This window comes from Bubalus kerabau, chromosome 12 (genome assembly GCF_029407905.1).
Source record: "Bubalus kerabau isolate K-KA32 ecotype Philippines breed swamp buffalo chromosome 12, PCC_UOA_SB_1v2, whole genome shotgun sequence".
NCBI lineage: Eukaryota > Metazoa > Chordata > Mammalia > Artiodactyla > Bovidae > Bubalus > Bubalus kerabau.
This window is the reverse complement of record NC_073635.1, coordinates 18,540,013-18,564,503: the sequence shown is the minus strand read 5'-3', so window position 1 is coordinate 18,564,503 and position 24,491 is coordinate 18,540,013. Positions and strand designations below refer to the sequence as shown.

The window sequence follows — 24,491 nt, the reverse complement described above, 5'->3', positions numbered from 1 at the left end:
TTTTATTAGTAAAAGTCTGATGTAAATTCATACTAATTTGGGGAAAATTTTTGTTAATTAATGGTAACCTGAAGTTTGAACTTGTCCATGGTAAAAGATGTACCTCATTTTAACCTTTAAAACATCATGTATATTAGGGGCTTTTAAGGGTCACGGCTTAAAGAAAACTCATGATTATATTTCTGTAGTATTTCTTGCAAAGGCACTTTTTAATAACTACCCTCTTGAGATTCAGTCTTAGATATGTGACCTAAATGTTAATTTCTAAAGAAGACCCAGATAACTAGGAAGCAAAAGTTTTTCTTATTCTACCCTTTTGTACTTAAGGATGAATTTCAGACATTTGATTTTCTTCTTTTAATTTTGTTAATTTTTTGAGTGATTCATTTTTTGTTTACTCGTTCTTTCCTTCTTCATAAAGCTGAAGGCATAAAGTGTTTTCCATACACTTTATGTGATAAAAGGGCCAGATTTAATGAAGTCAGTTAAAGCTAGTGTTTCTTTTTTCTGCTTCCAAATTATTATAATTGGTTTTCTTAGTTTTCTGTATATTTTCTCATTTAGTCAAATTTCACTGTGTTGTCAAAAAAAAAAAATCTATGTACAGACTTTTTCATAAAACAAGCAGGATTTATTCAGATGCCAGTCTCTTGATTTATTTACTCACTGTAAAAATCTTTAATGATTTCTAGCTGTGGAAGAAAGAATAGTTAATATGTAGGATATATTATAGCTGTGAAATTTCTGGCAAGTTCTCTGGATCCAGGACTTAGAAGTAGTAAGGAGCAGATAAGCAGCTCTGATTTTGAGGCCCTTGGAACAGAAGGCATCATGTTTATCTAGAAAGTGTGCTTTTGTCAAAGAAGGCTGCAAATGATGATTGTCATATGGAGCGGGATTAGTGACAAATAGGACCTTTAAATCTAAAGAATCAGAAACACTACATTTTAAAAGATGCATTTCATAGCTGTTTGAAGAATGTTTGAACAATTTTGTTTTTTGTGGTGAGTCATTAATATCAGAAGATACCGATTATGGGATGTAATTGTACAAGTTGTGTTATGAGGTGTGCTAGAAATACACCTGATTCTTTCCATCTAGCTAGCAATTTTCAGTGCTGATTTTGGCTAATTTTTGCTTCTCAGTTACTCCAAAATTCATAAAATGTTAATTCCCATTTTTTTTTTTTTTTTTAAAGTCTTACCTCACCAACTGATAAACTTAGGGCAAAAATGTGTTACAGATGTGACAAAGTATTGCTTCCCTTCAGTCCTGTGGGTGGCAAGAGAAGTCTGGTTAGCATGAGGCCTGGGACCACTGAGCCCTGTAGCTGGTAACTCCTTCCAAAAGAGCTCTGACCTCTTTCCCCAGTATTCCCTACAAATTCTCTCATTTTCTGGCATGATGTGATAAAAGTTTGAAAACACTGCCCTAGGGGCAAGTTTTACCTATTGTGAATAATTGAAGTTAGGGATAGGAGAATGGTTGGAAAGAAATCTAATTCCAGTATTTTAAGACTCATAGGAGTCCATACAATGAAGGGTGATGAGCTGGAAGATAATGGAGGCATTTCTGGAATGGATTATCAAAGGGTTGTTAAGTACAGAGAAATGAAATAGTTATCATTTGGGGTCAGTTCTAAGAGCAGGTTCCCATCTCCTCCTTACAGTTACTGCTTTAAGAAAACATGATTTCACTAAGGCATTTGGTAGAATTCTTATGATTTCCCTGTTGATTGTAGAAATATAGTTTGGATTCTAGTATAGTTGAGATAGAATTTCTCTCTGGATAAATAAACATGCGGAGGGTGCCGATTAGTGAATGTCAGCCTGGAGGCAGATTTCTTTTGGCATACAACAGGACTTTGCCTCCTTTTCCTTTTACCCATGTCTTACTAAATGACTGTGTATGAGGAGTGCTTAACAACATTTGTGAATGACTAGACTCCCTCATGGCTCAGATGGTAAAGCATCTGGCTACAATGTGGGAGACCCGGGTTCAATCCTTGGGTCAGGAAGATCCCCTGGAGAAGAAAATGGCAACCCACTCCAGTACTCTTGCCTGGAAAATCCCATGGACAGAGGAGCCTGGTAGGCTACAGTCCATAGGGTCTCAAAGAGTCGGGCACAACTGAGCGACTTGTCAATGTCAATGTCAAAAGCTAGGTGGGATGGTGAATATACTTTAAAAATAATCTTGAGACACACAAATTTTGCTCTTGTCTGACTAGAGAAAGGGCCAAATCCAGTAAGACTGAGCTCTCTGCTCATTGTTGTATCAAGAACTCTAGCACAGTTATCTCGTATTTAGATGTAACTGTTGATTGAATTAATGGAATTGAATAAAATCTTCTTTCAATCATTTGTCCTCAGATTTATCTTCTAATTCTCCCTGTTTTGCTAGATGATGAGATTGTATGTCAGTACTTGTGTGTGTGTTTTTTTTTTTTTCCTCTTCTTTTGTTGTGAAGGACTTACTTAGAAGTAACTTTTGAAGAATCTTTTGTGCCCTTAAGGAGTTTATTTTCCTAAGAAAACAAAAATTGACACTTTGAGGGAAGAGCTTTCTGTTTTGTAAAATGTTTTTGAAGAAATAGAACTTCATTACTCTTACTTAATAGATCAGTATGTTAAGTTCCCAGCTTGATGAATAGGAATGTTTGAATTTAGCCCAGCAAAGCACCAGTTTAACTGTTGTCCATTTTTATATTACATTTATACTGTTTGGATTACAGATATCCTCTTTGGATTTAAATGAATATTTAAGTACTGGAAAACTGACTCAACAGGTAACCAGAAACAGGTAAAATGACTAGTGGCTGCTGCTTTTATCAATAATTTGGGCATGCACTCTAATTTGCTGTAGTCCCCGAGGCTACCTTTTGTCTTCTCAATAAGGAAATGATTATCAGTTTTAAGGAAATTTCTCAACTTTCTCTAATCTTTATCTAAAATTAGTTGTTACATTTGGGAATGGTGGGGACTGTGGCAAATTGAAATAATGTCTTATGTAAACAGAACACTTTTAGTCATTTCTGGGTGTAGGGCCCAGGATTTCCAATTCAGATTTTTCAAGAACAGTGGAAAATCTGGATTCATAAGAATTCTCTTGATTTGTAACTGTTCTTTTATTCATCATTCAGAATATATTGTGTACTAGGAACTCTCCCAGGACCTTATAAATATCACTGAACAAGATTCTGCCCTTCTGGAGTCTACATTCTAGTGAGGGAGCAAAACAAAAATAATAAACATGAGAAATTATGTTTGAAGGCAATGGCTTCTATAAAAAAAAAAAAAAGATCAGGGTAAGGCGGATTGGTGGTGGGCAGTTGGAGTGTTAAGTAGAGTGATCAGGGTGAACCTGAACCTTCTGGACAATTTAGACTTAAAGAAAAACTGAAAAGGAATGGGTACCTCTCCTAAATGGATACCTGTATGCAGAGTATTCCAGGGAGAGGTTGCTGGGAGCCAGATCCTGAAGGAAGAGAGGAACATGCTCAGGACCAGAGAGACTAGAGTAGCTGGTGTGTGAACAGTGAGGGGGACGTAATACAAGGGGCAGGGGTTCTGGGGGATTACACGGAGCCTTGAGGCCGGTGTAGGGACTCTGCCTGTAACTCCCAGGGAAGTGGGCAATCAGTGCAAGGTTTTAGGTGGAGGAGTTTCATGCTCACTTTGGCTGCTGCCAAGAATGTCCTCTTGAGGATGAGGGTAATCTAGGTGAGATGTCATGGCGGCTGGGATCAGGGCCGAAACTGGAGGTGATGACAAGTTGTCAAAAGACTGGATATATTTTGAAAGTGGAACCAGTATGGATTCCTGACTGAATGGATGGTGGAGTGTGAGAAAGGACTTTTTTAAAAAACACTGCCTGGACTGACTCACAGGGTTGTCTACTGACTTGTGTACATTTCCAGTGTGAACAGATTCATAGCATTAGTGAAAATTGCTCAGTCGTGTCTGACTCTTTGCCACCCCATGGACTATACAGACCATGGAATTCTCCAGGCCAGAATACTGGCGTGGGTAGCTGTTCCCTTCTCCAGGGGATCTTCCCAACCTAGGGATTGAACCCAGGTCTCTCACATTGCAGGCGGATTCTTTACCAACTGACCCACCAGGGAAGCCCGAGAATATTGGAGTGAGTAGCCGTTCCCTTCTCCAGGGGAACTTCCTGACCCAGGAATTGAACCGGGGTCTCCCGCATTGCAGGCGGATTCTTTACCAACTGAGCTACCAGGGAAGTCTAAACATTTTGTAGTAATTGTCCCAGTGTAAACTTTTGATCATTTCTTATTTGATCACAATCTGTATTTGTTACCTCCTTGATCAGGTGAGGGTGCCCTCTCATTTGGCTTGGTATATGCATGTTAGAGACTGGCCTTTCCTGCTGGTAGAATTCCCATCTTTAGCCTATTCAGATACACATTTATGGAGTGGTCGTTACTTCCCAGGGACCTCTTCGTACTGAGGATACAACAAATAAGATGACAATGTCCTTAATCTGACCTCAAAGGGTAATTGTTTTTCGTAATGTAATAGTGATGTTACACTGCTGTAACAGTTTAACAGTGTAATTGAGCATGCATCTGTGCTCAGTCATGACTTTGAGACCCTATGGACTGTAGCCCACCGGGTTCCTCTGTCCATAGATTTTTCCAGGCGAGAATACTGGAGTGGTTGCCATTTCCTCCTCCAGGGGCTCTTCCCCACCCAGGGATCAAACCCTTGTCTTCTGCACTGGCAGGTGGATTCTGCAGATTCAGGCGGTAACACTGCACCACCTGAGTATGGGCAAAATACTCTGAGACGCGAAATGAGGAGGTTCTGAAATTCTGCCTGTCTTGGGAGACAGAATGCACCTCTAAAAAGTGTTGCTCTGGATCATGAAGAGTAGTACCTAAGCTAAACAGCTAGTTTGATAATTTTCTTCATCATGTTAGAAAAGGAAAGAAAAGAGATCAGTTTACCTGTTAAGAAAAATTCAATTATTTGCTGAGAAAAATGTCTTAAAGACTTGGAAGCATAACATTCTGGAATCTTTGGATTAACATGCCTTAATTCCCGTCACCCCCCTCACAACAGTACAGCTGGAGAGTGTCAGTGGGATGATGTGAGCTGGTATCAGTAGTGGAACTTTCCCTCAAAGTCATGGTACGTGTCTACTCAAAGCAGCATTTATACCTCAAAGTTTCATAGGATAGCAAGGTTACATATCAATAGGGAGGGAGGATGGAGAAGGCAATGGCACCCTACTCCAGTACTCTTGCCTGGAAAATCCCATGGATGGAGGAGCCTGGTGGGCTGCAGTTCATGGGGTCGCTAAGAGTTGGACATGACTAAGCGACTTCACTTTGACTTTTCACTTTCATGCATTGGAGGAGGAAATGGCAACCCACTCCAGTGTTCTTGCCTGGAGAATCCCAGGGATGGGGGAGCCTGGTGGGCTGCCTTCTATGGGGTCGCACAGAGTCGGACACGACTGAAGCGACTTAGCAGCAGCAGCAGCAGGGAGGGAGGAAACTGTTAGGAAGGTATTTAACTCTCAATTTTGTAAATTTAGTACCTTGCAGAGTAATTAATATTTAAAGTATCAGATAAAGGTAAACTTGTTTTCAGTATGCTTAAGAAATGGTTTAATATGAGTGGCTGATTTTTTAAGTTTGTGAATCTTTAGGTGGTAAATATTTTAGTGTCCTAATCTAGAAAATCTGTACGTGGAGTGCCTCATTTTTCAACATTGTGGGTAAATGGATCTTTAATTTACTATGTTTAGTAAGGTTGCTAAATATGTATGTTTAATAGCAAAGTATTGTGTGTTGTGTGCTGCTCCATGCTTCGTATCTAATAGAAATGTTTTTCTTCTAGGTTCAAAAGATGTTGTGATAAAGGCGCAAGTTTTGGCTGGTGGCAGAGGAAAAGGAACATTTGAAAGTGGCCTCAAAGGAGGAGTGAAGATAGTTTTCTCGTAAGTTTTTTTTTTTTTTTAATCATCACTATTAAATAATGAATATTATAAAAGATGCCCTTATTGAATTGATAAAAATATTGAGATTTAAGTAGTAGGCGAGATAAGGTTTTGGCTGTCATGTACTTATATTTATCTCATTTGGAGGAGAAAAGAGTTTGAGTTCTTTTTCTTATTTTAGTCCAGAAGAAGCAAAAGCTGTTTCCTCACAAATGATTGGGAAAAAGTTGTTTACCAAGCAAACAGGAGAAAAGGGCAGGATATGCAATCAAGTATTGGTTTGTGAACGAAGATATCCCAGGAGAGAATACTACTTTGCAATCACAATGGAAAGGTCATTTCAAGTGAGTAATTGTAGACATGATACATTTAGGATGATCTTATTACATTCAGTTTCAAAAGTTGATCATTATTTCTATTTGTATGGGAAAGATTAAAAAGGTATGGTCCATAATCTATTTGTGTATGTCAGGAGAACAATGTTTTTGTTTAAAAAAACAACATGATTAATGCCATAAAACTTAATAGAATCTTGTAATAAAAATTGTAGGTAAAACCATGCTGAAATAAAACCCACAGAATTTCTAAATTGTTAATTTGATAAGAGCAGCTTAAATCATCTCTGATGCACCTTTAGATTCCATAAACTGAGAAAATAACTTCTAGCACAGTAAAATAGTCTAACCAAAGAGAAAGTCTCTGTATCCACTAAGAGAATGTGTACCCCTGGCTTCATCTTTGTCTTTTTCAGCTTTTTAGTATTTTTATACTTTGAGGTTTGTTTCATGATGACCTGCTACTGGGTAAGTTCAAGGAAGACATTGAGTAGCAAACAGTATGCTTCTACAAAACATAACCTTATTCTGCCTTGCTTTCTTTGTGGAACTTAATATGCTAGCAATGAATTTAAGGCATCACGGGAAGAGACATTTTTTTCGTAGATCCTGTGCTTGGAGAGGGTGTTGAGTCATTTTATAGTATAATTATCTGGCTTTCTGAGTGCATTGGTTAAGTTTTATGAGCTGAATCTGTGTGCTAACTAGCTTGTCTTTTGAAGACTGGGTTCATATTTGGTAGCCCTGGTCAAGATTTGATGTAGAACATCACTAAATTATATAATTGGTAATATGACAGAAATTTTAAGAGTCATGAAACTCTTTTCTTATATAAAACGTCTTTTAAAAAAATAGCTGTTTTCCATACTGTGTCTTTTTTAACATTTAATTAAGTCTTCTAATAATTTTTGAATGATATTATAAAATGTTTTTTGTAACTTTTAATTTTTATAAGAAAGTATTTCTTGAGGTATAACACTAGATGGTAGTAAAAACCCACTCAGGATATAAGATAAAAAGCATTGTTTTGTTTGGAAGTGATGTCTTTACCTCTAGGTTTCTTCATGTGATAGAATTTGCTTTTGTAAGTTGCCTTAGAAATCCCATGACAGTAATCTTGTATATTACAAACATTTATAAAAATTATGTTTTTACAAATTCATTTATGTTTTTCTACATTTTCTTTTCCTTTTCAGTGATGTTATATATCAACATCTATCATTCTGTTAGTTATTATGTTTTTACTTTTTGTTATAGCCAGGAACAGGATACATGTGCCTAAACAGTTTGAAATAATGAGTCCTGTTATATTGCACATTCAGAGTAGCTCATTTTGATGGGAATAAATGTAGCAAACTCAATGTGTTTTAAAGATACAGCTATAACACTGTGAATATGTTTTATTAAAGATATGTTAAAGCAATAGAGAAAATGATCAAATTTGAATTCATTTTAAGAACTTGAATTTTCAGAGAACTCAGAGTCTTATTAAGGAAAACTGTTTTTATTTCATTTGTACAAGTAATACATAGTTGTAGTAATTCATGCTAAAAATTCAGTAGTACTAGTTGAACCATTCAGCCAAAGACATTATAATGTAGTTTGATACTATCATGTTAGACCAATGTGGAGTTGGTTGGTGTTACTTTTGGGGGTAAAATGAACTATTTTGGGAATCCCTGTTGATAGTTGCTTATTAAACAACAAAAAATAAGTCAGCCATTTAAATTAAAAAGAAAAGCACATTTTGATTGAATTAAAGTCAAATGCTTCTGAGTTAATAGCTCTTTAAAAATTGATTTGGTTGCTTATCTGTTTTCAGGAAATGAATCATAAGCTCTACTGGTCTTCTTTAGTGTGTATCACATAAGGAAGCCTGAGCAGATATGTACCATAGGGTTGATGTGCCCCCCCAAAATTGATTTTAAGTTCCTCTTCAGTATTTTGGCACTTTAAAATTTCTTAACATTTGCCTAGTACGCGTTGGGTACTTTTGGGCTGAGACAAATCTGATTTAACAAATCATATTTGCTACTTAATTTTTCTAGTAAAACATTGCAGGCTGCTGTAAATGAATGGTACATTTAACTCTGTCCGTTTTTTTTTTTTTTTTACTTTCTTGGATTAGATATAAAATGTGCTGCAAGAATTCCAAATTTTATTTTCCATACTTTTATTTCTTTAAAAAGATATATAAAGTGGCTTCTTTGTCATATAATTTTAAATTCAGTTCCATTTTAAGGCAAAACCTTTCGTAAGACTGACAAGAAAAGAGAAATTTAGGCTAAGAATGTGAAAATAGCGTTATTAATTTATTTGAAATTATAATTCTTTGCCAGAACTTACTGTTCTGAAAGTTTATCACTAAAATTTCAGAGTTGAAAAGCAGATTATTTGAACTACCAATTCATTCAACAGGCATGACCATATGCAAAACTACAGCCATTGTTTTAACAGATCTCTTTCTTATTTTCCTATGTAAGCTTTCTTCTGAACAGTTGACTACAAATTTGAGGGTTTCTTTCTAATTAGTCAGGGAATTAGTACAAAGAGCAGTTCACTTTCAGTTCAGTTTATAAGCAGTTCAGTTTACATATTTAATTTCTTCTGTATTTTTTTAGATTTTTCTCTTATAGCCAACTCTTAGAGATCTAATCATTACTTTAGTGAGAATTTAATATTAACTATTTTCCCCCAGTAGCACTGCATTTTATGTGGCTCTTCACTTCTCTTATTAGTAGATATGAGAAGAAAAGGACTGTAAAACTAAAATAAAATGTTCAAATAAACTCTAAAAGTTTATTTATTCTACCTCTTCTTTTGAATAAAATAATATTTGGGAGTTATCTGTAGATTAATTCATCTATATTATACTTCAGTAGCAGGACAGTAGTAGATAGACTCTTAAATCTGAATTTTTTCCTCTCTCTTTAGATCTCTGTAAAAGCTTATAATTATGAATTGCCTTTCTAGGGAGGAAATGAAGAATGCCTTTTCATTTGAAGTTTGTAGAGTGTTGAGGTCCTTTAATGGACCGGAACCTGGTGGTCCGAAGTCGACCGAAAAGAATGTAGAGAGAAAGAGGCTGATATTCTATGGTTTACGCAGAAAGCCAGTAAAGCCCCTGGCATGGGGCTTGCTCTGTTCACGGAGGCCTCAGGCGCCCTCTCAATGCGGTGAACGTGCAGAGAGCCTTCTTGAGGGGGTCTTAGAAGTCTGGGCAGGAAAGTGAACTCAGAGAGCCTCTGCGCTCCAAAGCCTGAGAGAGAGAGAGAAAGACAGACACGGGGACCAAAGCTCTAATGGAGCAGAGGTGTTTTAATCAACATGGTGTGGGCATATATACTGTAGTTTTCTCAGCAAAGATAAAGATTAAAATTCCAGACTTAAAAAACATAGGCGATCCATAATAAAGAGAGAGGGAGTTGTAAATAATCACTTTTACCATATGGTTCCTGTGTATGCCCCCTTTTAAAATTTTTTTATTTGCAATTTTAGTGTGTGATGTGCTCGTTTGACTATACCTTGTACCTGTGGATTATAAGCAATACCTGTAATATGTTTAATAGAAGAAGATTGTAAAAATTGTTTAAAGTGTCTAGAAATATAGGCAGGGCCATTGTCTGTTTTTATAGAACTAGGAGTTCCTGTTACAGCAAAACAAGCTAATAAGTGAGTTATAATGTGTTGTGTAGCCTCACCACGAAGAGGTGTGGCCCAAATAAAAGCATTAGGTTGTAAACCACGAGGCTTAATACCTTGTGTGATGGGTAGAGGTCTGTTAGGAGACGCCATTTGTTAGATTTCTTTTTTATAACAAAAATAGGAGAGTTCCAAGGAGAACAAGATTCCTCAATATGCTTTAATTCTAGTGTGTATCTATAAGTTCCTTAGCTGCCTGTAATTTCTCTTTCGTGAGGGGCCACTGCTCTGTCCAAATAGGCTTGTCATACTTCCAAGTTATTTTAATAATTATATTGTTTGTTAAATGAGCAGTGGCCCCCAGGAAAAATGTGAAATGTATATCTGAGTTTGCCATATCTTATATCTTTTTATTAAAAGCATATATCTAACTTTTCCTTAGCAACTATGAAGTGTCTTATATATTAGAATTTTATAGATTGGTGAATATATTTATTATAATATATATTTATTATGTATAAATATATTTATATATAATACATTATATAATATATTTATTAATAGTTTAAAATCTTTCATTTTTCTGTAAGAAAAACTTTTTGTAAGAGGAAGTTAATGTTCAGTAATTAATGTTTTAAAATCTTATTTTATTTGGAAATGACCTAGTTATTTAATAAACTTTTATTATTTAGTTTAGTACAACTCTAGAAATTTAAGTTATCCCAGTCTTAAGAGATTATTTTTTTGGGCTTCAAAATCACTGCAGTTGGTGACTGCAGCCATGAAATTAAAAGATGCTTACTCCTTGGAAGGAAAGTTATGACCAACCTAGATAGCATATTCAAAAGCAGAGACATTACTTTGCCAACAAAGGTCTGTCTAGTCAAGGCTATGGTTTTTCCAGTAGTCATGTATGGTTGTGAGAGTTGGACTGTGAAGAAAGCTGAGCGCTGAAAAATCGATGCTTTTGAACTGTGGTGTTGGAGAAGACTCTTGAGAGTCCCTTGGACTGCAAGGAGATCCAACCAGTCCATTCTAAAGGAGATCAGCCCTGGGATTTCTTTGGAAGGAATGATGCTAAAGCTGAAACTCCAGTACTTTGGCCACCTCATGTGAAGAGTTGACTCATTGGAAAAGACTCTGATGCTGGGAGGGATTGGGGGCAGGAGGAGAAGGGGACGACAGAGGATGACATGGCTGGATGGCATTACCGACTGGATGGACGTGAGTTTGAGTGAGCTCCGGGAGTTGGTGATGGACTGGGAGGCCTGGCGTGCTGCGATTCATGGGGTCACAAAGAGTTGGACACGACTGAGCGACTGAACTGAACTGAAGAGATTATTATAATAATAGATTATTCTATTAAAATATAATTATTTTAAATAGAGTTTATCTAAAAGTTTTCATCTCGTTTATATATATATATATATATATAAAGAGTTACCTTTTTGTTGACAAATTTAGTTTACCTCAAACCTAGGCATAATAAAAGTATTATATAATGATGACTTAAGACATGTCTTAATTAGATTAGCAAACAATTATATTTAAATTATATTTAAATAAACATTATATTGAATATTTTTCAGTTCACGTGAATTTGAATTTAAATAGAGCTCATTAACTTCATATTATCTAAAAACAAAGCTGGTATATCGAGGGCAGCACTGCCAGATGTTGAGGGTTTGAGAGAAAAGATGGCATTTGCCCCAGGTTTTTGTTGAAGGGGACCCAGGGGGTCCTCTGCTTGGAGTTTTCTGGAATAGGTTTTCTTTCAATGTCAAATTGAGACTTATAATCTTTGGCCCAATGCATTTCTCTACAGCAGCGAGGGCAGATTTTTGGAGGTTTTTTATATTTTTTTCTTTCTGTTTTTTTTTTTAATCTTTCTTAGGGCCATCCCTTTTTAAATGGTTCTTATTTCCACATGTAAAGCATCCTTTATTTCCCTTTATTAAGGCAGCAGCTATTATTTCAGCTACCATTTGCATCTTTTGAATTTCTAATCCTAGATTGCGACAAGCCTTCAAATAATCAATAATAGTCCCTGTCTCATTAATTGGAGCTATAGCTTTTTGACATTCCTGTTTGCATTTTCATAAGCAAGTAATTTCTCTAGTTGCCTTTTGGCTGCTTCTCCAATTACAGTATGGGAAATAGCAGTTTGTAATCTAGCTAAAAAATCAGCATACGTTTCATTAAGTCTCTGAACTTTAAATAAGTGATGAAGTAAAGTAGGAAAGTGATGGGGCTTTCCAGCCGTTTTACCCATGTCTTAATACTTACCGGCCTCAATAGGCCCTGGGGTTACTCCGTCCGAATCTGCATACGTGTACCAAGCTCCTGTTCTGGGCGCCACTTGTTGAGGTCCTTTAATGGACCGGAACCTGGTGGTCCAGAGTGGACCGATAAGAAAGTAAAGGAGAGAGAAAGAGGCTGATATTCCTTGATTTACACAGAAAGCCAGTAAAGCCCCTGGCACCGGCCTTGCTCTGTTCATGGAGGCCTCAGGCATCCTCTTGATGGGGTGAAGGCACAGAGCACCTTCTCGAGTGGGTCTTAGAAGCCCGGGCAGGAAAGTGAACTCAGAGAACCTCTGCGCTCCAAAGAAATAGCCTGAGAGAGAAAGAGGGAGGGAGAGAGAGAGAGAAAGAGAGAGAAAGAGAAAGCAAGACACGGGGACCAGAGCTCTGATGGAGCAGAGGGGTTTTAATCAACATGGTGTGGGCATGTATACTGTAGTTATTCTCAGCAAAGATAAAGATTAATATTCCGGACTTACAAAACATAGGCGATCCATAATAGAGAGAGAGAGAGTTGTAAATAATCACTTTTACCATATGGTTCACAAGAAGGAAGAGGGTACTTATCACCGTATAGAAAAACTAAGGAAAGAAATGCCTGGATTCCTCAGCCCCTGGGAGAGGCTTGCCTCTCCTCTTAATTCCTGAATATTCAGGAATTAATAAGGAACAGAATTCCTGACAGATCCAAAACAGCACACAGGAAGCCTCCTGTTAAATGCTTCCTGACAGTAGAGAAAGTAAAAATTATACTTTTAATTTCAAACATTTCCCTTTACTTGGGCTTGCGTCTGTTTTCTTCTTTAGTTTCAGAAAGGCACAGTGAATTCTTCTGTTAAATTGTGTGTGTGTGTTGCAGTGAGTTCTGACACCAGGATACCCAGAGTTGAGCCAGACTTCACAGGTTAAGGGCACATTCCTCTGCATGACTGCCCTCAGTTCAGATATCAGTTGCAAGTTTAGCGTCCCCAGGTCACCCTCACTTCTGACTAACTGGCAACAAATTTAGGGATTCCTAGTATCCCTCAGGTTCATAGTTTGCTAGAATGACTCACAGACCTTAGGAAAATACTATATTTGTGATTACAGTTTTATTATAGCCAAAGGATAAAAGCCAGAACCAGCCAAATGGAGATGCACAGGGCGCGGTCTGGGAGAGTCCCACACATAAAGTTTTCATTTGCTTCAGGGTTGTGTCCCCTTGCTTACATACTGATGTGTGACAACATGCAGAGTATTGTGCAACCTCAGAAGCTCACTGAACTTGTGGTCTAGAGCTGTCAGTTTTTAAGGTTGTGGTCAGAAACATAGAATATGAAATTTACTGTCTTCAACTGCTTTTATGTGTATCATACCTAAGATCATGGCATCTGGTCCCATCACTTCATGGCAAATAAAGGGGGGAAAATGGAAAAAGTGACAGACTTTATTTTCTTGGGCTGCAAAACACTATGAATGGTGACTGCAGCCGTGAAATTAAGATGCTTGCTCCTTGGAAGAAAAGCAATGACAGACCTAGAGAGTGTATTGAAAAGCAGAGACATCACTTTTCCGACAAAGGTCCATATAGTCAAAGCTGTGGTTTTTCCAGTATTCATGTATGGATGTGAGAGTTGGACTATAAAGAAGGCTGAGCGCAGAAGAATTAATGCTTTCAAATTGTGGTGTTGGAGAAGACTCTAGCGAGTCCTTTGCACAGCAAGGAGATCAAACCAGTCAATCCTGAAGGAAATCAACCCTGGATATTCATTGGAAGGACTGATGCCGAAGCTGAAGCTGCAGTACTTTGGACACCTGATGCAATGAACCGATTTATTGGAAAAGACCTTGATGCTGGATAAGATTGAGGGCATGAGGAGAAGGGGATGACAAGGAATAGGATTGTTGGATGGCATCATCAACTCAGTAGACATGAGCTTGAGCAGCCTCCTGGAGATAGTGAAAACAGGGAAGCCTGGCATGCTACAGTCCATGGGGTCGCAAAGAGTTGGACACAACTTAGCCACTGAACAGTAACAACAATATTGAAATCTAGTCACGTAATATTACATTTAAAAGGTACAAAGATGTACAGGGAAGTATAAATCTTCCACCCACCCTTATTCCTCTACCACACAGTTTTTTTTCCTTGAAGACTGATACTTTTTAAAAATCTTTTTTTGCCTAAGTATAATAACTCTCTTAAAAAAAAAAAATAAATAAATACTCCCAGCCTCATCTCTTTGGCTATTGCTGTATTTTGAGGATTTGAAACACTGTATTGTTCTCCAAACAGTACTGAATATTTTGGTTTGGCCAAAAGGTTCATTCAGTTTTTACCATTAAGACAGCTATAGTAGTGCTTAGTTGTTTTTAATTTCATTTGAAACACTTTTGTTAGATTTGTGTTGTGACAGCTGTCAGATCAGTGAGCTTTAAAAAAAAAAAGACACATCACAATTGGTGAATTTTTGTATAGCCATTTTAATATTGAAGATGGAAGAAAAAAGCAGTGTTTTTGGCATATTATGTTTTATTGTTTCAAGAAAGTAAAAATGCAACTGAAATACACAAAAAAGATTTGTGCAGTGTATGCATAAGGTGCTGTGACTGAGTGAATTTGTCAGAATTGGTTTGTGAAGTTTTGTGCTGGATATTTTTCATTGGACAATGCTGCTCGGTCGAGTAGACCAGTTGAAGTTGATAGAGATCAAATGTGCCTTTTGCTGCTGCTGCTGCTAAGTCGCATCAGTCGTGTCCGACTCTGTGTGACCCCATAGACGGCAGCCCACCAGGCTCTGCCGTCCCTGGGATTCTCCAGGCAAGAACACTGGAGTGGGTTGCCACTTCCTTCTCCAATGCAAGAAAGTGAAAAGTGAAAGTGAAGTCACTCAGTCGTGTCTGACTCTTCGTGACCCCATGGACTGTAGCCCACCAGGCTCCTCCATCCATGGGATTTTCCAGGCAAGAGTACTGGAGTGGGTACCATTGCCTTCTCCGAAATGTGGCTTTTATTTTTACTTAAAAAACCGGATGAAGATTTTGGCCAACTCAATAATATTATTTCTTTACTTTATATCTTGAAATGAATTTGTTACTAAAACATTTAGATGCTGGGGTAGAAGAGTGAAATTAGTCTTTAGGTTTTTTTTTTTCTTTCCTGAATTAAGAATCGTATATTCACTGTAGAAGTTTTTTTTTTTTTTTTCCAGAAAATGTTGTTGCTCAGTCGCCAAATAGTGACACAACAAAATAAAATAATAGAAGTCTTATTTAATGTTTTACTTCTTATCTTTTTTCTGTGTCTGTGAATAGTGGGAGGGTGCACATTTAAACACACTTTATGTTAAAAAAAAAATTGAGTATAGAATCAAGGGTTTTGTACCTTTTTTTCTCCATATTATACTACTGAATCATTTTCCTTTCCAGAAGCATTAAATAATCTTCAGTAGAATGTTTTTACTGCTTCCTATTTTTGCATATTAAGATTATTTCCAGTTTTGTGCATAGATTGGCAAATCTATTAGATAATTTTGCTTCAAGGTTTTTTCCTTAACTGATCTTCAGTTCAGTTCAGTCGCTCAGTCGTGCCCGACTCTTTGCGACCCCATGAATCACAGCACGCCAGGCCTCCCTGTCCATCACCAACTCCTGGAGTTCACTCAGACTCATGTCCATCGAGTCAGTGATGCCATCCAGCCATCTCATCCTCTGTCGTCCCCTTCTCCTCCTGCCCCCAATCCCTCCCAGCATCAGAGTCTTTTCCAATGAGTCAACTCTTCGCATGAGGTGGCCAAAGTACTGGAGTTTCAGCTTTAGCATCATTCCTTCTGAAGAAATCCCAGGGCTGATCTCCTTCAGAATAGACTGGTTGGATCTCTTTGCAGTCCAAGGGACTCTCAAGAGTCTTCTCCAACACCACAGTTCAAAAGCATCAATTCTTCGGCACTCAGCCTTCTTCACAGTCCACCTCTCACATCCATACATGACCACAGGAAAAACCATAGCCTTGACTAGACAGACCTTTGTTGGCAAAGTAATGTCTCTGCTTTTGAATATGCTATCTAGATTGGTCATAACTTTCCTTCCAAGGAGTAAGCGTCTTTTAATTTCATGGCTACAATCACCATCTGCAGTGATTTTGGAGCCCAAAAAATAAAGTCTGACACTGTTTCCACTGTTTCCCCATCTATTTCCCATGAAGTGATGGGACCGGATGCCATGATCTTAGCTTTCTGAATGTTGAGCTTTAAGCCAACTTTTTCACTCTCCACTTTTACTTTCATCAAGAGGCTTCTTAGTTCCTCTTCACTTTCTGCCATAAGGGTGGTGTCATCTGCATATCTGAGGTTATTGATATTTCTCCCGGCAATCTTGATTCCAGCTTGTGCTTCTTCCAGTCCAGCATTTCTCATGATGTACTCTGCATATAAGTTAAATAAACAGGGTGACAGTATACAGCCTTGATGTACTCCTTTTCCTATTTGGAACCAGTCTGTTGTTCCATGTCCAGTTCTAACGGTTGCTTCCTGACCTGCATACAGATTTCTCAAGAGGCAGGTCAGGTGGTCTGGTATTCCCATCTCTTTCAGAATTTTCCACAGTTTATTGTGATCCACACAGTCAAAGGCTTTGGCATAGTCAATAAAGCAGAAATAGATGTTTTTCTGGAACTCTCTTGCTTTTTCCATGATCCAGCAGATGTTGGCAATTTGATCTCTGGTTCCTCTGCCTTTTCTAAAACCAGCTTGAACATCTGGAAGTTCACAGTTCACGTATTGCTGAAGCCTGGCTTGGAGAATTTTGAGCATTACTTTACTAGCGTGTGAGATGAGTGCAATTGTGCGGTAGTTTGAGCATTCTTTGGCATTGCCTTTCTTTGGGATTGGAATGCAAACTGACCTTTTCCAGTCCTGTGGTCACTGCTGAGTTTTCCAAATTTGCTGGCATATTGAGTGCAGCACTTTCACGGCATCATCTTTCAGGATTTGAAATAGCTCAACTGGAATTCCATCACCTCCACTAGCTTTGTTCGTAGTGATGCTTAGGAGACTTAAAAGTTAACTTAATTGGTTGTATTTATGTCTCATTATATTCATGATAATAGCTGGAGCTCTTTGAAGGTAGATAGCTTTCTTTTTCAGAGAAGGCAATGGCAACCCACTCGAGTACTCTTGCCTGGAAAATACCATGGACAGAGGAGCCTGGTAGGCTACAGTCCATGCGGTTGTGAAGAGATGGACACGGCTGAGTGACTTCACTTTCACTTTTCACTTTCATGCATTGGAGAAGGAAATGGCAACCCACTCCAGTGTTCTTGCTTGGAGAATCCCAGGGATGGTGGAGCCTGGTGGGCTGCTGTCTATGGGGTCGCACAGAGTCGGACATGACTGAAGCAACTTAGCAGCAGTAGAAGCAGCTTTCTTTTTCACTGACCTCCAGTAGCCTAGAGATTATAAATCTGAACGTTTGTTCATTAGATTTTCCCTTTTAAGTATCAGTTAAGTGTTTCTATTATTTTTTTAAATGTTCTTTAAACAATACTTTAATGTCCCTTCAGTTCTTGTGAGAAATGTAGAGGTTATATTTCACATATACGTATATATTTATATTGTTTGGTATACATTTTGTGTATATTTTTAATCCTTTTCCCCTCACTGGTCTTCCTCCTCCTTTTCCATTATTTCAGTTGAATGTTTAGAAGAACACTGTAGGAGATGCAAGGATAAATTCTCAAGGGGGTTTAAAAATAGTGGGAAGTGACAGATGTATAAGTTTAATAGTATGCATGAATAGATTTTAAGATTTTATTGATGGGTCCAAAATAAAATCTAGATGTTTTTTCTGTTTCCCTTCCTGCTAGGGTCCTGTATTAATAGGAAGTTCTCACGGTGGTGTCAACATTGAAGATGTTGCTGCTGAGACTCCTGAGGCCATAGTTAAAGAGCCTATCGATATCGTAGAAGGCATCAAAAAGGAACAAGCTGTCCGGGTATGTTGTGTTTTGAAACATTTCTAGCTTTTAATTGGATTATTGCAACACTTAAAGAGAATTAACTTTATGTAAGTGAAGTGCTTGATAAAACTTCTGAAAACATTTTTTTTTGAGTGTTAGGTATGTTAAATCTTGTTTGAAATGGAAACTTTTTAGAAGTATCTACAGCATTTTACTTCATATCCTCCATAAACATTTTAATATGTATTTTTAAAAGATAAGGATTCTTTTAAAAGAGCCACTATACGTACCATAGCCATACCTAGTAAAATCAGTATCTTCACTTACCCAGTCATTCCAGTTCCCTAGTTGTCTCATGTTTTTTTTTTTCTTTTAGAATCTGTTTGAGTTGGGATCCACATAAGTTCCTTCATTGCAGTTGGTTAATAGGTCTCATAGGTCTTCTTCTGTTAATAGCTTATAGGTTTCCTTTTCTTCACTTTCTTCATCCATTTTCTTTCATTTGTTGAAGAATCTGGAGTGATACTTTGTTTTTCATACTCTGGATTTTACATCTGCATGGTGGCATTTAATATGTTCCTGTCCCCCCTTTATTTCCTAAACACTGTATGGAATGGTAGGGACACTGTCTCATATACCCATATGATAGATCAGTGATTTTATTTTGGGGGTCTTAATGGGTGCTTTAAAGATTCTGATTAAAGCTGTGGGCTTTCTCTCAGTGTATTCACATGCACAATACATTTTGCCTGCAATTTCACTAGTTTTCTATACCATCCTTCTTGTGTGCCTCTGCCTCTCATTACATTCCCCCCTCAAAAAGAGCTCTCCAAGACAAAAACTTAAGTATGAAGTTAATTATGGTGTGTGAGAGTTGCTTGGTAATGTTAGTAATATTGCTATTAAATTGTTTATATATAAAAAATAAGTGACCCATCTTAAAAAGAAGTTTGAGTATTAAAGTTTGAATTAAATTAACATCTCTTATCAGGAAACTGTCAAACGAAGCTAATGGTATTGAAGTACAGTAGAGCAGGAATTTTGACTGATACAGAGACCTCCCTGATAAAGCGTGAAGCAAGTCATTTAGGCAAGTGAGTGGTATAAATGTTTAAAGGGGACAGAGATTTGACTCATTAGATAGTTATATGAGAGTGGTAACTAGAGTCTTGAATTTAGATGAGAGAGAAAACACTTGATTTACAACAATATTTGAAGGAATAATGTACTAAGTTTGTAGCTTTTTGAGTGATGGATGAACAGAAATACTACTCAGTATAATGCGAGACAAACTGATGTCATACTGGGCTGATCAGAATTCTTTTGCAATTCTCAGATGTTTAAATTTAAAACAGTAGATTGTGACCTCTGAAATCTTTCTAAATGAAATGGTACTTTTAATTCTTCTTATTCTTTTTTTTTGAAATGTCTTAACCCCAAATGGCATTTCTCAATTAGATCATCCACTTTATTTGTATTTAATTGTTTGCATTTGACTTCTTGCAGAAATCACATTCACTTTCAAAGAATTTAATATTTTCTATTATTAAAAGTTAAATGTATTGTAGTATTAGATAACAATTGGAAAACAGGAGAAAACTCCTCCAGAGGGTTCCTGAGCAGCTGTGGCAGTTACGATTAAAAAAAGAGACATGTAACTTCCATACATGTAGCTTCTTCTGTAGGTTCAAAATTGCTTATAAAACTTTAAAAAATTATAGATTTTTGATCGCCTGTAGAACTTGTGAACGATAGCCTCTGGGTTGAGACCTTGGTGTATGTATTTTTTAAAAAGCTCTTCAGGTATATTTAGCAAGAAATTGTTGCTCAAGACTGTGAACTCTTATACTAGATTGGAAGCTTGAAAGTGAAAGTCGCTCAGTCATGTCTGACTCTTTGTGACCCCATGGACTATATATAGTCCATGGAATTCTCCAGGCCATAATACTGGAGTGGGTAATCTTTCCCTTCTCCAGGGGATCTTCCCAATTCAGGGATCGAACCCAGGTCTCCCATATTGCAGGTGGATTCTTTACTAGCCGAGGTACCAGGGAAGTTTAAGATATCTTTTGAATCTAGCATTTATTAGGTGCTCAGTACTCTTGCCTAGAAAATCCCATGGATGGAGGAGCCTGGTGGGCTGCAGTCCATGGGGTCGCGAAGAGTTGAACATGACTGAGCGACTTCACTTTCACTTTTCACTTTCATGTATTGGAGAAAGAAATGGCACCCCACTCCAGTGTTCTTGCCTGGAGAATCCCAGGGACGGGGGAGCCTGGTGGGCTGCCGTCTGTGGGGTCACACAGAGTTGGACGTGACTGACGCGACTTAGCAGCAGCAGCAGTAGATTTTTGAATGAATAGGATGATACTCATTTTACTAGTCATTTTACTGAATGTAGACACTCTTCATAAATTACCTAAAAGGTAAAATAGGGTTAGTATTTTGGCCATTGTTTTTAGACCAGTGGGATTAGTAGTCTACCTTTTATATGTAGTTTTAATAAAATATAAGCCTCTTTTTTCAGTTTAGGTTGGCTATAAGACTCAGTGGCAGTATGGAGGGTATGGGATAAACACGAGAACAGAAATTGAGGTGAATGGCAAGTCATTTGACCTCTTGGAATCTCTTTCTTTGTAAAATGGGCATACTACCTGCTTGGTGAGGATTTTGCATAGTTTTGTTTAACCATTTATTGGTAATAGTGATTAATATTTGATCATAAATGATTCATGCTTATTATTTAAATGATAAACTACAAGGTTATCTATTTGCAACAATTTAATGTTGATTGAATGTTATGCAGCATTCCTGTAACAAAGAAACATATTGCTTTCAGCTTGCACAGAAGATGGGATTTCCAGCCAGTATTGTGGATTCTGCAGCAGAAAACATGATCAAGCTTTATGACCTTTTTCTGAAATACGATGCAACCATGGTAGAAATAAATCCAATGGTAGAGGATTCAGATGGAGCTGGTAAAGTATCTTCTTTCATCAGACATTGATTATCTATTTAGCCCCTATCATATGCTTCACTGAGGAATTGAACTCATAAGGAAGTGAACTCATTGCTATGTAGAAACTTGTTTTATAATGAAAAGAGTGAATGGGAACGTTTGAAAAGAGTGAATGTGAACAAAGAGACACATTAAACAAACACTTTATATATTTACACACAGAGGGATTAAAGCTGTACTGTATGGCAGCTAGCAGTCACATGTGGCAGTTAAAATGAATTGAAATGGTATAAGGTTAAACTGTTTTCTCAGCTGCACTGGTTACGTTTCAGGTGCTCTGTAGCCCCATGTGATTAGTGCATTAGCACACACACAGAACAATTTCATTCTTGCAAAAAGTTCTGCTGGGGAGTGTTTTGTTAGAGTATTTAGCACGGTAGTGGATAGTTACAGTTTGGGATAATTAGCCATTTTAATGTCCCCAGGTTTCAGACTTTAGAGACATGATTGTTTTTGTACAAAGAGTATATTTTGATACTGCTGCTGCTGCTGCTAAGTCGCTTCAGTCGTGTCCGACTCTGTGCGACCCCAGAGACGGCAGCCCACCAGGCTCCCCCGTCCCTGGGATTCTCCAGGCAGGAACACTGGAGTGGGTTGCCATTTCCTTCTCCAATGCATGAATGTGAAAAGTGAAAGTGAAATTGCTCAGTCGTGTCCGACTTTTACCGACCCCATGGACTGCAGCCTACCAGGCTCCGCCGTCCATTTTGATACTGGAATCCTTTTAATATTAGGGAAAAAAGATTAGCTTATCACTTTGACAGCTTTCCTTTTATATGTGTTTAAAAGGTAAGTCAGATTTTGAATTATCATCCCTTCCCTGTACAGATATTCTAAAAATATAAGCTGCTTTATTGTAGCCTAAGTTTTTCTTGGTATTTCACATTAATTGCTTCTTTTACTGTGATTTGTTAGATTTTGTTTCACATTTCTTTGGACATTTCTAATCTCCTTAAGCATTTGTAGAACCCTTTAACTTTTGTACTTCCAATGAGTTCTGTTATCGTAGATATCAATTTTTAGGTGGTCATTTATAAGGTAGTGTAAAGACAAAGGAGTAAATTCTCTTGTGATTATAGAGGTAGTTTATAAAACTAAAATTAATTAAATTTTTTAAAGAGTGAGGGCTGAAACACATTTTAAAAATGAAATTTTAATTGTGTAGGAGAATTAATCTGTATAAAACTTTTTTTTTTTCCTTTTTTTTTTTTTAGGGAGGCAGTTCTTAACCTATTTATTCTTTTAGATTGGCATTACTTGACCTGTTGTGGGTCAAGGACAAATTTTAAGAAATGCAGTGAAAATTGTATGAAAGCGAGTAACACTCACCAAGGAATCGAGCCAGTGTTGCCCCGGGCGCGTGTGCATGTGCACTGTGCAAGTCTAAACTTTGATGCGGTTTAGAAATCCTCAGCTTCCTTAAAGCCTTTAGTCCTGCATTTGGTACTTGGATGTCAAATTACTAATTCCTATTGCTAGGCAACCTTTAGAATCTTTTTTTCATGTTTCAAAACCAATCATGCTGGAATTGTATTGGAATTGTATCATCCCTATAAATTGCTGGGGAAAAATTGACATATTTCTAGAAGTCAGGTTTTGCAACTAGAAATACAGTTTTTTTCCATTTATATTTTTTAAAATAAGGCATCTTTTGGAAGGTATTTCTTTTTAGATATATTTGTAGAAATATATTTTTTGTTGCTATTTTGAATAGGATTTTTTCTGCCATTGTATTTTCTTACTGCTTATTGCTGCTATACAGAGACTTTTGATTTTGTTCTTCATTTGTTGATTTTAATTCTGTCATTATATTTGTTTTCCTTAGTCTGAAAAATATCTCTACTGTGTTTCAGCTTGTCTCCCTCCCATGTTTGGGTTTGTTTTCAGTTTCTTCTTTCATAGTACATAGTTTTGAATTTTGATCGTACAAAAGAGACATTTTAAGTATACTTTGGTTTCCTACAGTAAAGTTTTTTCTTTTTTTAAAATATTTTCCCTCCATAAACAAAAACATAGCAAATACTTTGTGCCAGGCACTGTTGTAAGAGCTTTTCAAATATAAACCCTGTAGTTCATTAGATGTTTATAACAGTTCTGTGAGGGTAGGTCCTATTACTATCCTTACTTTATAGGGTAGGAAACTGAGTTATCAAGAGGTTTAAGTGACTTACCCAGGGACACATGGCTAATGGTAGAGCTGGACTATGAATCCAGATAGTCCACTGCAGAATTTGTACTCTTAGATATGACACAGTTGTATGACAGGGATATTTTGGGTAGAGAGTAGTCTATCAGCAGTATTGGAGAAGTAAGGGATTAGCTGTTAGGGTAATCTTTTAGTCTGGGACTTCCCTGGTGGCTCAGTGGTAAAGAATCTGCCTACCAGTACAGGAGAATATGTGTGCTGTGTGCTCAGTCCAATTCTTTGTGACCCTATGGACTGTAGCCCCCTACCAGGCTCTCCTGTCCATGGAATTTCCAAGGCAAGAATACTGGAGTGGGTTGCCATTTCCTTCTCCAGGGGATCTTCTTGACCAAGGGATTGAACTCGCATCTCCTGAGTCTTCTGCATTGGCAGGCAGATTTTTTACCATTGAGCCAATGAGGCCAGGTTCAATTTCTCGGTCAGAAAGATCCCCTGGAGAAGGAAATGGCAATACACTCCAGTATTCTTGCCTGGGAAATTACATGGACAGAGGAGCCTGACAGGCTAAAATCCATGGGGTTGCATGACTAAACAGCAACAGCAGTCTTTTAGGCTAAGAAGCTTAGTAGTAGTCCAAACAGAAGGCAACAGAGGCAGTGGGAATGGAGAGGAGAAGGGTTTATTTTACAGACGAGTTCAAGCTCAGGCTCTGTTAACGCATCTACATTTCTCATAGTACCTTCTTTTATGTATTTTGAATGGAGGCTTCGGATCAGTGTACTCTGGGTAGTTCTAAACATCTACAGATTGACATGTTTTATTTATGAGGTACGTATTGAGTTTTGAAAGTAATATTTAAAAAAATAGGAAATATTATCTCCTTTTGTACTAAGTTACCATATGACAAGGTAGTATATACATTTGGGGAAATTATCATAGTATTCCTTAAAATAGTAGTTTAAGGACATTTTGATTGACTAAATTTGGAATTATTTCCTTTGTGCACTGTTCTTTTGGAACATATCTGCTGCATAGAATTGAAGTATACCTGTTAATTTGTACTGGTTTAATTGTTTGAATAATTTTAAGGGCAAGCTTGTAGACTGTAGACTTACTTTCCTAGTAATGCTCTGAAAACATA

General features: G+C 37.4%; 1 protein-coding gene across 1 annotated transcript in view; it reads left to right on the top strand.

The window, feature by feature from the left end:
* The window catches only part of SUCLA2 (succinate-CoA ligase ADP-forming subunit beta), a 44,821-nt gene that overhangs the window by 8,431 nt on the left and 11,899 nt on the right, over positions 1 to 24,491 (top strand). Inside the window, exons 3-6 of the mRNA XM_055542102.1 lie at positions 5,871 to 5,970; positions 6,152 to 6,314; positions 18,093 to 18,221; positions 21,025 to 21,163. Of these exons, the coding sequence (XP_055398077.1) occupies positions 5,871 to 5,970; positions 6,152 to 6,314; positions 18,093 to 18,221; positions 21,025 to 21,163 (531 nt within the window). The remainder of the gene's footprint in view (positions 1 to 5,870; positions 5,971 to 6,151; positions 6,315 to 18,092; positions 18,222 to 21,024; positions 21,164 to 24,491) is intronic.